Source organism: Lutzomyia longipalpis, chromosome 3, assembly GCF_024334085.1.
Source record: "Lutzomyia longipalpis isolate SR_M1_2022 chromosome 3, ASM2433408v1".
NCBI lineage: Eukaryota > Metazoa > Arthropoda > Insecta > Diptera > Psychodidae > Lutzomyia > Lutzomyia longipalpis.
The window spans coordinates 26,262,307-26,277,642 of NC_074709.1; the positions used below are offsets into that span (position 1 = coordinate 26,262,307).

Sequence of the window (15,336 nt, forward strand, 5' to 3'; positions counted from 1 at the left end):
GCGCCATAGAACGGCCAGCCCGAATAATAAAATTTGAACTTTAACGAATTTTTTTTCTTGTTTTTCTCATAAATTCTTGTGTACAGAATACATGTTTGGGGCTCCTAGAGTACCTGGAGGTGCTTCTCAGCTTCCGGAGAGTCCCTCTGTGCAGAAATTGAGGCCCGCAGAAATTTTGACAGTTGAGATTAAAAATTCGGAATTTTGATAAAGGAAAAAATAAAAAGAATAGAACGAAATCCTTTAAGAAGATTTACAAAAAATGAGTAATAAAGAGAATAAAGTTAAAAATAAAAACAATGAAAATATTTTGTTTTAATTACCCAAATTCCGTTAGCCAACTAACGCCACCTGTTGAGAATTTCAAGACTGCTGTCTTGGCATCAATAAAACAAACATTTAACCATGGAATATTATTTATTTTCTTTCTTCCACTTCATTTTTTCTTGTTTTTTTTTCAATATTTTTTTTTTCATCAACAACATACGTATATTCGATTAATTCATATAATGTCATTTTTTTCTCAAAATTTTCTAGAGTATTTTCTTCTTTTTTTCTTCACTCCCACAAAACGCTTTCGCTTCCGGCGTTGCTTTTAAATTCTTCTCGCCAGCTTTTTTTGTCTTTTAAAGATGATAATTCTTTGTGTTTCTTCACAAGGATTTTTCTTCACAGGGTGTCATCTCCATAGGGAACAATAATTTCTTTTTTTTTGACAAATTCACGATTATTTACACAAAATGATTTACTTCTTGACTATAATTTTTCCTAATTTTCTGCGTTTTTTTCCTCGATATTTTACCTCTTTCATTTATTTTGTGAATGTACATTTAGCATTTTTTTAAGTAGTCATTAACCCTGTAAAATGGTCACTAAACATCGTTTTTTTTTACTTGATTTCTCACCTCTCGTTCAATTTTCTTTTTTAATTTTTATATTTAAGTTTTAAATTTAAATTTATTTCAATAAATCTACTCGTGGGTTCTCTAAAAACACATTCAATTCCATTTTGTTGTTGTTCTTCTTCATTGTATTTCACGCGCCATGTTTTTCTTTTTCACCATTTTGAATGTTTTATCAAATTGTTGACAATGAGCCAAAATGTTAAGAAGGTTTGTTAAAATAAAGTCTTAAAGAATTAAAGAAAGACAGTAATTATAGCAAAAAAAATGATAAAAAATAATTTATTTCCATAGCTTTCGACCCTGAAACTTATAATTCTTCTTCTTGTTTATTAAAATGTCAACAAGAAATTGAAAGATTGCTTTAAACGGAGTTTACTGAACTTCTAAACGGAATAGAAACCTCAAAAACTTAACATTTTGACAAAATTCTCAGTTCTTTTTTTTTATTTACTTCTTTCTTAAGCATTTTTTCCTTCCTTTGAAAAGCTCAAATGAAGTCTATATAAATAACCTTATTTGATGACTTTTTATTCAGAGATTTATTAAATTTTATTTCGGATTCTTTTCTGCTGAAAATTTCATGATTTTTTCATGAAAGCTCTGAAGAGCTTTTCTTGCATCAAAATGTTGATTAATATTTCTAATATTTTTTTTTATATAAATGCTTTTCTTGACACTATTTCCTATGTACAATGGCTTAGGTAAAAATTGATTTTTTTAGAACTTTCAAAGCTTGTCGGATTTCTAATGTTATGATTTCATTTTTTTTTCTCTCTAAATACTTTTCGTCGGATTATTAATTTTATGTATAATAATGTGTGTAATTAAATATTTTGTTGCTATTTTATGATTTTTCTTGGAGATTAGTTTTCATTTAAATGTGATTACAAGTTTTATTTCATTTTGAAATGGGTTTTGATTTTTCTTTTTTAGTGATATTGTTTTTTTTCTTTCATTTTGTACATAAACACTGAAATAGTATTCATTCTTTCACAATTTACACGCGGTTGTTAGGTGACATAACCTGTTGACAACTGTGTGACAGCTGTTAGGGACAAGTGTCAGGAAGATTTGTCATTCAATCAAAAATGTCAACAATTTTTTTTTATTTCCTAAAATCTCGTATCTGTTGATTTTTAAGCGTTTCAAATTGATGAGGAATTTATCTCAAAACACTTTTCTTTTAAATTTAATTTCTTTTTCTTTTTTTGGCTCTGTGGGCAATAAATACGTCGCACGCTAAAGCAGCCATCTTTAATACAGAAAATATACAACAATTTTTTTCATCATCATTACACAGCTTAAATTGATGGGTTAACATTAAGAAACCGTTTCTATTTAGTGACTTAAAACTTTTTCATTTTTTTCTCTGATTTTCTTCTTTTAAAAATTCTAATTTAGTGAAGAATATTTTCCTAATGCAAATTCTTGATTTTTTTATTGATTTCAAAGGCTACCAGTGAGATTTTAAAGCAAGAAAATTAAAGAAATTTTTTTTGTCTTTTCTATGAGATTTTCATTTGTTGTATTTAGTGTAAAAAAAATAGAGAATAAAATTGACAAGAATTAATTGAGATGTGGATTCATCTATGAAAATTTCTTTTACCCGTTTGAGGAGTTTTTTTTTGATACCATTTTCTATTTATTTTCGATTTTTCTTTGCAAAGTATTTCTGTACATCGTGTCAATAGAAAGGCTGCGTACCTTTCGACATTCGATTCATTTTCTTTTTTTTCTCTTCTAATCACCCTCAATTTTAACCATTTTAACTAATTTTATTTACAATTCACTAAATACAGCGTACATTGTTCACTCTATAAGTTTAATTGTGTTGGATTTTGGTGTGAAAAAGCCAATTTAGTTCATTTATTGGGTGATTTGGAATGAAATGTCCATTTGAGGGTTAAGTTTTTTTTAGGTTAGGAGATGAATAAGATAAAATGGAGGCGTTGGGGTACAACATGGCGTCCCTTTTTTGTTGAAATATAGACGTTTAATAACGATACAATCTTTCTGAAATGCCAGATAATTCTTTTTTTTGCGAATTATGAGGAATATGGAGAGAATTCATAAAATAATAATAAAATGTTATAAAAAACTTAAGAAAATGAAAAATCAGAGATTGAAGAAGAAAATTCAAAGAGATTTCAGGAAATATTTAAAGATAGAAGAGAAATTGACTTGACGTTTTAGTCAAGAAAAAAAAACAAAGAAAATGGAATCTGAATTAAAATTTATTCAGGTAGAAAGTACAATTGAACCACTTTCTAAATAACTTAACCTCAATTGTAAATGATTTCATTGATTATCTTACCTATAAAATTTAGTAAAAGATATGAAACAAAGATTTCTAAGTAAATACGAGATATTTTTCTATCCATTTTCCATTTTATTTCTACAATCTTAGGTTATTAATATGAAAAAATCAAAATGGCTACAAAACTTTCACATGATGAACATAACCTTAGTTTTTCCTTGAAAAATCTAACGTATTGCCATCTTTGAATTTTTAATAAATATTTTTTTAGAAGCTTTCAAAGTAATAAAATCAAGAATAAAATTGAAAATCCTGAGAGAAATTCAATGAAATAATTCACAAAAGATCCTCCTAAAAGAGACACTTCAATCCTATTCACCCAATAAATTAATTATTCAGCCTGGACCACTTTGCTCTGTCGATTGAATCCTGGGGATTTAATACTGATTCATTGTTCCAATAACCACCATTTAGGATATGAAGTACTTATTGGTAATCAATTAAGGACATAACCCACTTTACAAATTGATTTATAGCTGCTCAAAATATTAAAGCTTTTCCTGCCAGGAAGCCCCATTAAAAGCTTCCCCGTTTTTTTTCACTGACTGGCTTGTAATATTTTCTTGCAGTTGGCATGATTTTTCTTAAAAAATATTCTTTTTTTTATTTTATTGTTTTACAACGAAAGGAGAGAAAATTTCAGGGCGGATTGAATTTCAACAAATTATTGCAGATTTCACGTAGGTATTATATTGGGAGAAAATGCGCATGAAAGAGAAATTTTCTCTCGTTCACAGCAATTTCTTTCAGGGTCTCTTCAAGGAATTGGAAGCTTTTTTCCTCTCTTCTAAAACACTCACAGAAATATATATTATTTTTATATAACATCCGAAACAGAAAAACATAACACAAATACAAAGTTCTAGCAACTTTCTTTTTCCTCTTCTTGGTTCTCTTCATATCACACTTATTTTCCAATGTCCAACAACTCGCTTTTTTTTTAGCTTTTCTTTTTGCACACTTCTAAGATTAAAATTTTCTTTTTTTCACCTTTGTTTTAAAAGCTAACGTGTGTGTGTTCTATTTATTGTTATTACAACCGTACAAAATATTCATTGGCATAGGCCTACAAAGCGATTTTTTAAAGATTCGCGATCTCCTTTCATTTTTTTTAAATCTCATTTTTTTTTGGAAGAAAGCTTGAGGGGTTTATCAAATTATTATTTCAGTGTAATGAGTTTGGGGAATATTTTTTTCAAAACTTATGTGCTTTAAAAGCTTTGAAAAAGGCCATGTTGTACTTTAAAATGAAGAGATCTTTGAATTGAATCTTTAATGAAGGATTTAAAAAAAAATATAGATATTTTAGGTTAGAATACAGAGTGTTAAAATAACTAAAAATAAAATTTAAAAGCAGAGAAAAGTTAGAATGAAAAACAGAAAATAAACTTAAAAAAAAACATAAGATTCAATCAATGATTGAAACATTCAAAGATTCAGTCAATGAATGATTGAAACATTCAACGATTCAGTCAATGATTGAAACATTCAACGATTTGACCCAAAAATTGATAGATTGGATTGATTTTAATGAATCGTTAAGTTACTTATTCATTCAATCATTTATTACTTTGTTTCTTTTGTTTTCAATTCAATAACTAAAATAAATGATCAGTAATCGATTCATTCGTATGTATCACTAACTGAATAATCCTGATACATTCAAAACAACATTGATTTCTATCAAATAAATAAAATGTAATTGATCCTTTCGTTTTTTATGGAATAAACGGCCTAATTCAGCGACCAAGAAACCCTTGAAATCTTTGAATTTTGTACTGAAATTTCAAGATTTCAAGCGAATTTCAAGGGTTTCTTGGTCGCTGAATAAGGCCCAAAGAACACAAAAATATTGATTTCAAATTATTTTACCACCATTTTGCTTTGAAAAAAATTAACAAAACAATTTAATTTATACCTAGTAAATTAAATTAAATTAAACAATTTAATTTATACCTAGTAAATTAAATTGTTTTGTTCGTTTTGTTTATATTTCCTAACATCAAAGATATTATTTAATGATTAATTTCTCTAAAATCAATTAAAAATGAATTTCTATCTAGTCAATCATTTAATTTTGCATTTAGAAATTAATTATAAATCCTAAATTGAGCGGAAATTTCAATTTCATATTACCCTTTGCGTTGTAACCCCCTTTGGGGCCTTTAAACTATGTATAAAGGAGAGGTAATACACACATAAATAGTAAATTGATAAACCCTCCAACTATTGTGCTCTCGGCATAAGTTATCTCTCATTTTGCATTGTTGCGGCGGGGGAGACGGCTTAAAATGCATTTTCTCTACCTACAATGGAAATTCTCTTTGATGACAGAGTCTTCCTCTCTGTGTACATAGCAACCCACACCCTCCTTGCAGAAAGGTGTGTCGTCTTCGTGTGCGGCGAAGGAGATGCGTGGGCGCCAAAAACAGACTTCCACCCTCTCTCTGAAAATCAAAAGAAAAAAAAATCCTGTCCTTCCTGAGGAGGAGGGTGGTCACACGAGATTGTCCCACGTGGAAGACCTCATCAGCTACCGTGTGGTGATTTTTTGCCAAAATACCCCACATCACTTCCCTCCGTGCAGAGCAGCAACAGCAGCACCCACAGCCCATACGGTGCTGGATGAAGATGCGGATGCCGAGGGAAGAATTCAAAGCATCGTTATGGAATTTCTTCTTGTGCAGTTAAAGCAGCAGAATCGGTGAAATTTTTGGCAAACTTTGCCCTATTCAGGGATTCCTGCATGAGGCGCTCATTCTCCTGCCGAACTGCCGAAAAGAAAGAAGAAAACAAAAGGGGGGAAAAGTTATTCTCCAAAAGCTCTAAAAAGCTGCCATTCTTCTCGCATATATGTATGCTAAAATGGGGGTAGGGGGGGGATGCAGGGTGGTTACGAAAGCAATTTTCACGATGTGCCGGCGGAATTGAAACCCTCTAATTTACGCCTTTTCCCTTCATATTCAACGGTGAATGAAGGGGAAAAAGGGCGAAAGAGATGTTGGGGAAATTGTATGAATGTGACACAGACCAACCGCACGGTGGATTGTTTAACTCCCAGGGTTTTGACTCCACGTCCTCCCAAAGCAACCCCTCCCACAGTAACCAACCCCAAATGACGACGTCTGACATGATTCACATGCGATCCCCAAACACGTGTTTTTAGAAGGGGATGAGATGGGGGTGCTGAGTGGGTGGGTAGTTCGTGGAAGTTCCTCGCCACAGGTTTCCAATTTAGGAAGATTATTGCTGAGATTACCAAGAGGGAGGTTTAACGAAAAATGCCGTAAATATGCAGGAAACTATAAATACGTGAGAGATGAAAATTCATTCGTTTATTTTCCACTATATGTATATTTTTTAACTAAAAATTGATAAAATGGAATTAGAAAATATTTCTTTTCAAATATTTTTAGAATGAAGATTCGCAAATATTTTAATTGGAGCTTTAAACGTGCTTTTCATTGCTACTTATAAAATAAAATTTAGATTTAAAAATTTTCCCTTAAAAAAGAATATTTCTAATTATTCTCAGACCTGATGAAAGTAGAAAACTTCACTTCCCTCACAGAATATTCCATCAAAACTATAACTTTAATAAAAGTGATTGTTTGAAGTGATTTTTTAGGGTGTTCCCCACTCACCCATCTACCTGCATGGCCAACATGTAAAGTTCAGCAAAACATTTTAATGCTTTTTGGCATTCTGTTCTCACTGGCATGGAAAGGTGCTTTCAACGGACACGGAAGCCCCAACGCACCTCTCCTCTCTGAGATTTATGGTAATGTATTTTTGTCACCTTTCCCCAGGATGAAATACGAGAAATCTTCGTGAATTTGTCCCCATAAGTCATAAAAGAAGGGGATGAAAAGGCACGTTGCATTAGTTATTTCCCACCACCACCCTTTCTGCTGGGAAAAAGGGATCTTTTCACATTTTTTTTGTGCGTTACAATGATGCACAAAATTCCTCAAAAATGATTTTAAATTCCATTATAATTGAGCCAACACCGAGTTAAGAAGAAGAAAAAAGTCCTGAATTCACTTTTCCTTCCTCGGGTAGCAACAAAAGGCTTTTATGGGAAAAGTTTTCTTTGTTGCTTTGCCATATGTAAATTTCGATGAAGAAAAAGGGAGAGTCTTTATATTGAATTTGATTATAACAATGTGCTGCGAATCTCTTTTTGTTGTACCGTCTCAAGTATATGGGAATCAATCCATGAATTAATTTTGATATAAAATTTTCACCAATACGTCGTCTTTTTCGGGAAAAATTTCATTTTTCAATTTATAATGGCATTGAATGAATTTTTTTCATGTGCTAACACTTTGAGAATTTCCAATGAAAATCACATGAAAGGAGGCTATTCAGGCGCGAATTTTTCAAAAGATTCGCGTTAATGTTTCTTAGCAACATATTCATCAATGAAACATTGTCGCGAATGTTTTGAAACATTCAAAGGGATAAAATAGGAAATGTGAGTAATTTTCTTCCAGCTTCTGCCTACGTAATCCCAATGGGAAAAAAGGTCAGATTTTTGGCAATTTCTTATTCTTTTTGATCGATTCTTTAAAAGATAATTCCGGTTGAAATTGTTTCATCAATTCATGTCCCCATACATGCTTGAATAACTTCCCTTTTTCCCGTGAAATTACTCATATTTCTTTACATTCAAAAGAGACACAGTACTGTGAGAATTAAATAATATAGGTTCCCCTTAGGTGAGAACTTTTCATATTTTCCTCTCCTTATCCGCTACACACTGATTTTTAAACAATAAAGTACTTTGTTGTCGTTCTTTTAGCACCCCAAAGGCTATATATTTTAAAATAATCGCACCTCCTCCATCCAAAAAATGGTGAATAAACTTTGAGTGGCGCGGATTCAGGAACTTCCAGAGGCTACATATAAATCATTTTTATGCGTCCTTCCTCGTGGAAAGCTTATGCGGACAAACTTCCCCCATCCGGCTCACCCCAGCCATCCCCCCCCAAAGTGAGAAGGAAAATGAAAGCAATTTTCTTTTGTGGCATCAACTTCAAACAACTTTCTTATCTCGACGGAAGCTTATGTAGAGGCCTCTCTTTAAATAAAATAATCATTTTAATCGTTCATTTTCAATGTGGAAAACTTTGTGCTTTTGAGAGATTTTTCACGTGTCTTCGCCCCATATGTGGGTGGCATTGTTGCGTTGCTACAAGTCATAAACTTATGGTAATTTGTGATTCTTCTTTTGGACATTTTAGTGAAGTTCTTTTGATTAATTTCTTTTCATTTTATTTTCCTTCTTTAACTGCCCATTTTTCCCCTTAAAATTTTCTCGACTTTTCCACGTAATTCTTTTTTTTTAAGTGAATTTTTTACCCCAATTATTGTTCACTTGAAAAATAATTAAAAATCCTCCCTCTCGTCCATTTTCCCGCCAACACATTACTGCGGGAAAGGTTACTTATGCTTAAAAAAAAGCTCTTATCGTGTCTCTCAAATCATCTCCCCCATCGCTCAGGTAATTTCCGGAAAGGGGTGTTTGCTCCACATGCCGTAGGCTGTGAAACAATGGGGCGCATTTTGAATAGCTTAAGGATGATGGAATAAATCTGTCGAATGTGTAAATTTTGCGTAGATGTTATTCATATTCAAAATTCACCGGCATATTCGTGATTTTCTTGGCAATTGGGAAATTAGTATGCTAGATAGGAACCCATTAACCCTTCTATGACGTGCCAAAGGTGCAAAGGAAGGTTTTCTTAGCAAATTTACATATTTTTGCATATTTTCTTCGTAAGGAAAACTCTGAAAATTTGTTGTATTGATTTTATTAATTATTTGAAATAGTTTCTAAGAAATTAGGGTTATTTCAAAATTATTTAGCTATTTTTGTAATATTTTGTACTCTGTAAGGGATGCGTAAGGTATACTGTAAGTGGTACAGTAGTATACAAATGCCATTAATTTTTTTTTAATTTTAAATTCAGTTTGAATTTATTTGAATTGAATTTCAATTCTGCCGTATTAAAAAAAAATGAATTAATAATAATATTTTTATTCTAAAAACCACTCAATTATAAATTAAGAATTTTTAAGCACTCTGTAAGGAATACGTAAGTGGTGTAAAGTAGAAATTACAAATATAACGTACTTTTTGTAATATTTTGTACTCTGTAAGGGATACCTAAGGTATACTGTAAGTGGTACAGTAATACAAAAAAATGTCAATATTAAATTTTTAAATTGAATTTGAATTTATTTGAATTATTTCTGCCATATTAAACCAAATTGATTTATTAATGATATTTTTATTCAAGAAACCACACAATTAAAAATTAGGAAGTTCAAAATAGATTTCCCTACAATTAGTACTCTGTAAGAAATACGTAAGTGGTGTAAAGTACTAATTACAAATGTAACGTATTATTTCATTTGAAAAACTTTCAAAGACTTTCTCTGTAAGAAAAAAAGTAAAATTATTCACCATTATAGTGCAGCGGCAGCCCTCTGGTTACAGGATAGAACTTCTGTGATTTGGTGTGCGTTTGCGTTGAACTACTTGAGTGTGCTAGTGAGACAATAACCACGAAAACCGTTGCAAAAACTAGGCTTACAAACACCGTCGTTACAATACAAACAATTTTCTTGCGTTTCCGAATACTTTCGTCACTTTCATCAAAGTCCGTCGTGCGTTTCGATTTACTCCGCGACGCCGTGCTACTCTTCCGTCGTGTTCGATGACTCTGCCTGTAGGACCGTAGTACAGCGTCGTAGTCAACATCACCTATTGTATCGAACCCAAGGGAACTACGTCGACTCTCATACGATGATCGCGTTTCTGGGAGTTTTATACTTTGCGTCAGCCGTGGACTTCGCTGTACTTTTGTAATTTCATCGGTGGGAAAGAGTTTGCCACGATCCCAGCCGTAGGGTGATATGTTTCGCTCTAGTTCAAAGGCCCGTGGCACGGGTAAGGCGTCAGCAATGAAACTCTTGGATTTTTTGGCACCACCAGGTGCCAGTAAACCTGCATTCTCCTTGTCCATTTTGTACTTCATACTCGAACTGTAGACCTTCCTTGCGTCTGCTGGTGATCTTCGCGGGGAAACTGAACGTAGTTCATCGTATGATGCTGGCGATAGGTAGAAACTTTTTGCCGTACGGGAGGATCTACTGAGAGCGTGGGCGGGCTCGGGGGAGTGCACCGTTGTCATTTGGCGCTTGAGAACGGCAGGACGGGCAGGACGTGGACTGTACTCCACACGGATATCCACTGTTTCCTCACCCTGCTGACTATGGGTTCTACTATTGCTTCGTGATCGGAATAGTTCATTTTCTAGGGAAACATTGGCTGAGCTGAATTTTTTCACATCTGTTCGTCGCTCTTCTGAGTCATCGGGGTAGATGTTCTCGCTGAAGGAGTGACACTTCATGGCATCCCTACGACTCATGATCCTCTGCTTTTGAGCATCATTGAAGGAGCGATGCATTGAGCAGTTGCGACGATCTGATGAGGGGGAGTGTTCCGGAGTAGCTAAGGGTGCAACTGCTAATTCATTAGGATATAGCAGTGAGTTTCGTACACTGCTGCTAGTTCGACGCGCCATCAGGACATCCTCAACCGTTGGTGGTTCATTCGTGTGGAAAGATCGTGTCTTTCGCATCTGCAGCAATCCCGGAGCGCTCACATCGAGGGTATCGGATCTGCGAAAGCTAGCCCTTCGTGCTGCATACAGGCCGTGTGAGTAGTCGTCGTAACTAATGGCGCCCGTACTTCCTCCGTCGACGTAGAAAATATTTGGCTGGTTGTAGTCATCTAGTGGTGCTGATGATGGATGCGGTGGTAGGTTGTCAATCTCCTCGAGGATCATGCCATCGTCCACAATGACCGGTGCTGGTGGTTTGTAGTTCTCGATTGTTATTGAAATTGTGCGATCGGTGTTTTTCAGCTTCGGTGGTCTCTTTTTCGCCCCCGTTGACACCTCCTGGCGTATCATAGCTCCGTCTGGATCCATTGGCACACGTGATAAAATGCTATCTCAAAGAATAAATCTATGTGTGGCGTTAAAAAAGTTCTCTCTCACTTTGCACACCCGGAAGACTGCACAGACTCGGTGTTCAAATTTACCGCCTTTTTCTTTAGTTTAATAAAAACCCTTTTTTTCACCTCAATCTTTTTTTCTTTTTGGCGTATTATTGTCAATCTGGTGGATGTTGGTTTTTCTTTTGATTTTCACACCTACTCCTTGTCACTTTGCACAAATATTTCACTTTTCTTTTAGTATTTCCTGCACATTTTTTTTGAGCAAATGTCGTTATTTTTTGTGTTTTATTTATATTTTTAAATCAAATTATTGTCATAAAGTGGATAAAGTACATCTGAACCTTTAACACTAAAAGACACCAACGTTAGAATTTTTAATATTTGTCTCTTCCTTTCCTTTCCTCTTTGCCATCTTTTCTTTTTTAATCTCCTTAATCAATGGACAAGATTACATTAACCTGTGCTGCTTGTGCATCCTCTTACTGTTGTGTTTATAAAGAAATAAAAAGAAGCTAAAGCACACGGTGGGAAATATGAGGAAAATGACCCATTCTCTGCGGATTATGAGATAATCTGCTGTGTGTAATTAAAAGCAAGTCGCAAAATATTGCTTTCCTGCTGAGAAAATTTTCTCTTGAAAAATTCTCAAACTAAAGAGCAGAAAATACTGCGGAAAAGGCGGGAAATACACGAGAAGGTACAAAAAATGACCTCATTAAATTTTACAACAGGTCAGCTGGGTTAGCGAGTTATTCACGCGCATGGCCAGCCGGGTGGGGCACGCTAACCAACCAAAATTGCGCTAAAAATAATTTTATCATGTATTTCTGCAGAATATAAAAACAAATAACATTTTAGCCACATATTTTATTGCTTATTGCAAAAGAATCTCCAAAAGCACCCAAAGGGAGAACAAATTTATTTGCTCCTGATGAAATATTCATGCCAGGAGCGGAAAGAATAATATCAGAGAGTTGATAGAGAAAATCAATTTAGCAATTTCATTTATTTATATCATTTTGTATCTTTCAGAGTTCTTTTTAATCTATTTTGTCCATTTTGTCTATTTGTGGGCATTACTCGCCATTTTATATTCATAAGGACGCATAACCCTACTTTTCTCCAAATTACTTTTCAATTGAGAGAGACAGAAGAAAAAAAGCGCGAAGAGTTGAGATTCAAAATGGTGCACAAAATGAAATGTGAATCTTGCACAAAATCACAATGGGAAGACTTCGCAATTTATATTGAATGTTCTTTTAAGAGAGCTCAACAAAAAGACACTCCAAAGGAGGGCAACAGTCATCAAGTGTCTCAGCAAAGAAATTCCATCTGGGTGGAAAGTCCAGAAGAAGGAAAATGTTTGAGGACATTTGTCGCATTCTCATTGAAAATTCATGGCGGATTTAGATTGACTTTTTGTGTGCCAAAAAGTGCGCAACAAAAAAACGGATGGCGGAAGGTTAATGATGGCTTCAAGAGCACTAAAAATAAAACACGCACGACTTGTGGATTATCACGAGAGATATGCCATCATCACCAATCCCCCATTCCGCTTCCCCGGTGAATTATCTTCATCATCATCAACGTACAATTTGAGCTGCGGAGGAAATGCCGATTTAATTCCACTCATTGTAAAATTGATCCATTCCTCCATGACTTCTTGTCTCTCACCATCCCTACGTTGAATTTTTTTTCCAAACCCTCCTCCCCCCTCAAATCCAAAAGCCAGCAAGCAGGACTGTTAGGCATAATGAAGATTTTTCACCCTCTTATGGATTTTCCCTGATCCAACTGATGTGGGTCGCTGCTGATTCCTTCGGCGACTTTCCACCATTAAGTTATATCTTTCGATAAATTTCAACATGTAAAGGTAAAATGGAGAGGTTTTCCTCACCACCACCTCGTGGAAATTCACATTCCTTATCAGCTACTGATTATGCAAATTTTCTCAAGAAAAAAAGAAAAGAAATTGCTGATATTACGGAAATTGAACTTCATTAATTTAAAATTGCCTCTATTGATTGAAATAAAACGAATAATTTTCTTTGAGTTTTGGAATTAAGGAGTGATGATAGATTTTTTTAGGGCAGTGGGAGGATATTTATCCGGCTTTAGGTCAAATTTGACAAGGAATTGCAATAAATAGGCGCCATAGTTAGATAAGATCCTTCCATTTTGATTTTAAAGTAAACGTAAGTCAAGATGGAGGCACCTGGTTTGAGTTTGCGGCTTTATTTTCCATTAAAATTGAGCAGAATTGAAGATGGAGGCGCCTGGTGCGACACAGCTTCTTATTTTTTATTTAAAGGTAAACAGAAATCAAGATGGAGGCGCTTTGTAAGACTCAACACCTCCGTTTTCATTCAAAATAAAGTAGAGAAGACGATGGAGGCGCCTGGTATGACTCATCGTCTCAACTTCCCTTCAAAATCAAGCAGAAAAGAAGATGGATTCGCCTGATTTCATCCTTTATTTCCCAGAAAAAGAAATATTTCCAATCATTTCAATCTTTCACCGAACTTTCCAATCCTTTCATAACTGAACAGCGCGCTTTATGGAGCTTCACAACGGAAAAATCCTTACGCTCCCCAATCCTGTCGTACGTTTGATGGGAATATTTTTAGGCTGACGACGGATCAAAAGTGAATATAAGGTGTGGTGTATATATTCTGAGGGCTCCCCATAACGATATCTAAATCCCTCCTGACTTCCATCACGCGGCGATCTTTATGCGACGTCTTCACAATACGGACGCCTCATCCCACCCACACCCCCTCCCAGCTCCGTACAACCCCTTCAATGTCTTCAGCTATCAAGGGGGATGACGTGAGATGGGTGTTTATGTACCCTTTCTCATGGGAAGACAGCCCATCAATGGCACAGATTGGGCCCATTGAAAACTTCAAATAATGCAGGAATTTTCATTGTTGGGAGAGCTACCTTCCCAATGGGGATAAAAATGACGACTCAAAATTCCACGCGAACATCGTGCATTGGCATGTAAATCAATCCCATTATGTACCTATATAGCAGGGGAAATAGTTTCCCAAAATTAGCTTCGCTTTTCCACTTCAAAAACTACCACAGAGAGAATGTTCGTAGAGCATTCAAAAGTCCCAAATTATTCGCACATTGTGCGATAATTAACATTTTCATGGCTTTAAAATATTTACTCTTGCCTAACAAACATGCCCCGCGTGTTATTTGATATTAAACATAACATATATTTTATGAGCTTTGCAAGAAAATAATTCCATGCCGGATTATTGGGATTTTTTTTGTAGAAAAAAGCGACATGTGGCAAAAAAGTATCAAATAAATGTCGCGAATTTTTCATTGAATATTTTACACGCAGAATGTTTTTCCGGTGATAATTTTTGTGTGTTTGTGTGTGGGAATGAATGGGAAATGTGAGAAAATGATAAGCAAAATAAATATATTAGAAGCTTCCTCAGCAGGATGTCATAAAAATCATCTTTTTGAGTCTTTTTTTGAGTTTCCTTTTGTAATTTACAGTAGAGACTCGAAGAAAGAAGTTTAAGAAATTTGAGATTGTCCTAATCGTGTTAAAGGAGGTTATTCATCCCAATATGGAACAGAAGATGAGATCCTTAGAAAATTGTGCTTTTTCTTTTATTAAGAATTAAAAAAAAAACAAACTTTTCATGTCAAAATTCTTCTAAATGTGAAAAATTCATTTATTGTTGAGAAAATGAAAATTTTTCATCATTTTCCAGGAAAAAATGTAAGCTTTTCTTCTATTAATATCGAAAAGGTCTTGCTCATTGATAATAATTTTTCCAGGAACTTGAATATTTTGCATAACGTCCTTTTTATCTATTAAAAGGGGTGTGTAACTGCCGAATATTTCCTTCAGACAGACACCCCATGCTAAAAGCCAAATAACTTTATTCAGCTTGAATTAAGTACTTTTTAGGCTTAAATGTAGCACTTTTTTGGCTAGAATTAAATACTTTTCAGACTTGATTTAAGTATATGTACTTTTATAATCTTTTTATCCCTTTTATCCTCAATCTAAGGTTTTTAGTATCAAAAATCATATAAATTTTTAGGCTCTA

At 34.2% G+C, this 15,336-nt stretch overlaps 1 protein-coding gene across 7 annotated transcripts in view; it reads right to left on the reverse strand.

Moving 5' to 3' along the window:
* Window positions 1-398: 398 nt before the first annotated feature.
* LOC129793494 (uncharacterized) overlaps window positions 399-15,336 on the reverse strand; it is a 94,833-nt gene continuing 79,895 nt past the window's right edge. For 6 of the 7 annotated variants that reach the window (XR_008750927.1, XR_008750926.1, XR_008750925.1 and 3 more), the window contains exons 2-4: window positions 9,695-11,603; window positions 5,179-5,993; window positions 399-5,140 (exon numbers count right to left, since the gene is read on the reverse strand). Coding sequence is in view for 1 of the 7 variants with exons in the window: in XM_055833587.1 (XP_055689562.1) it covers window positions 5,887-5,993 (107 nt within the window). In the remaining 6 variants the exon portion in view is untranslated. Of the gene's footprint in view, window positions 5,994-9,694; window positions 11,604-15,336 lie in introns of all 7 variants that reach the window. The other variant, XM_055833587.1, reaches the window with a different exon arrangement.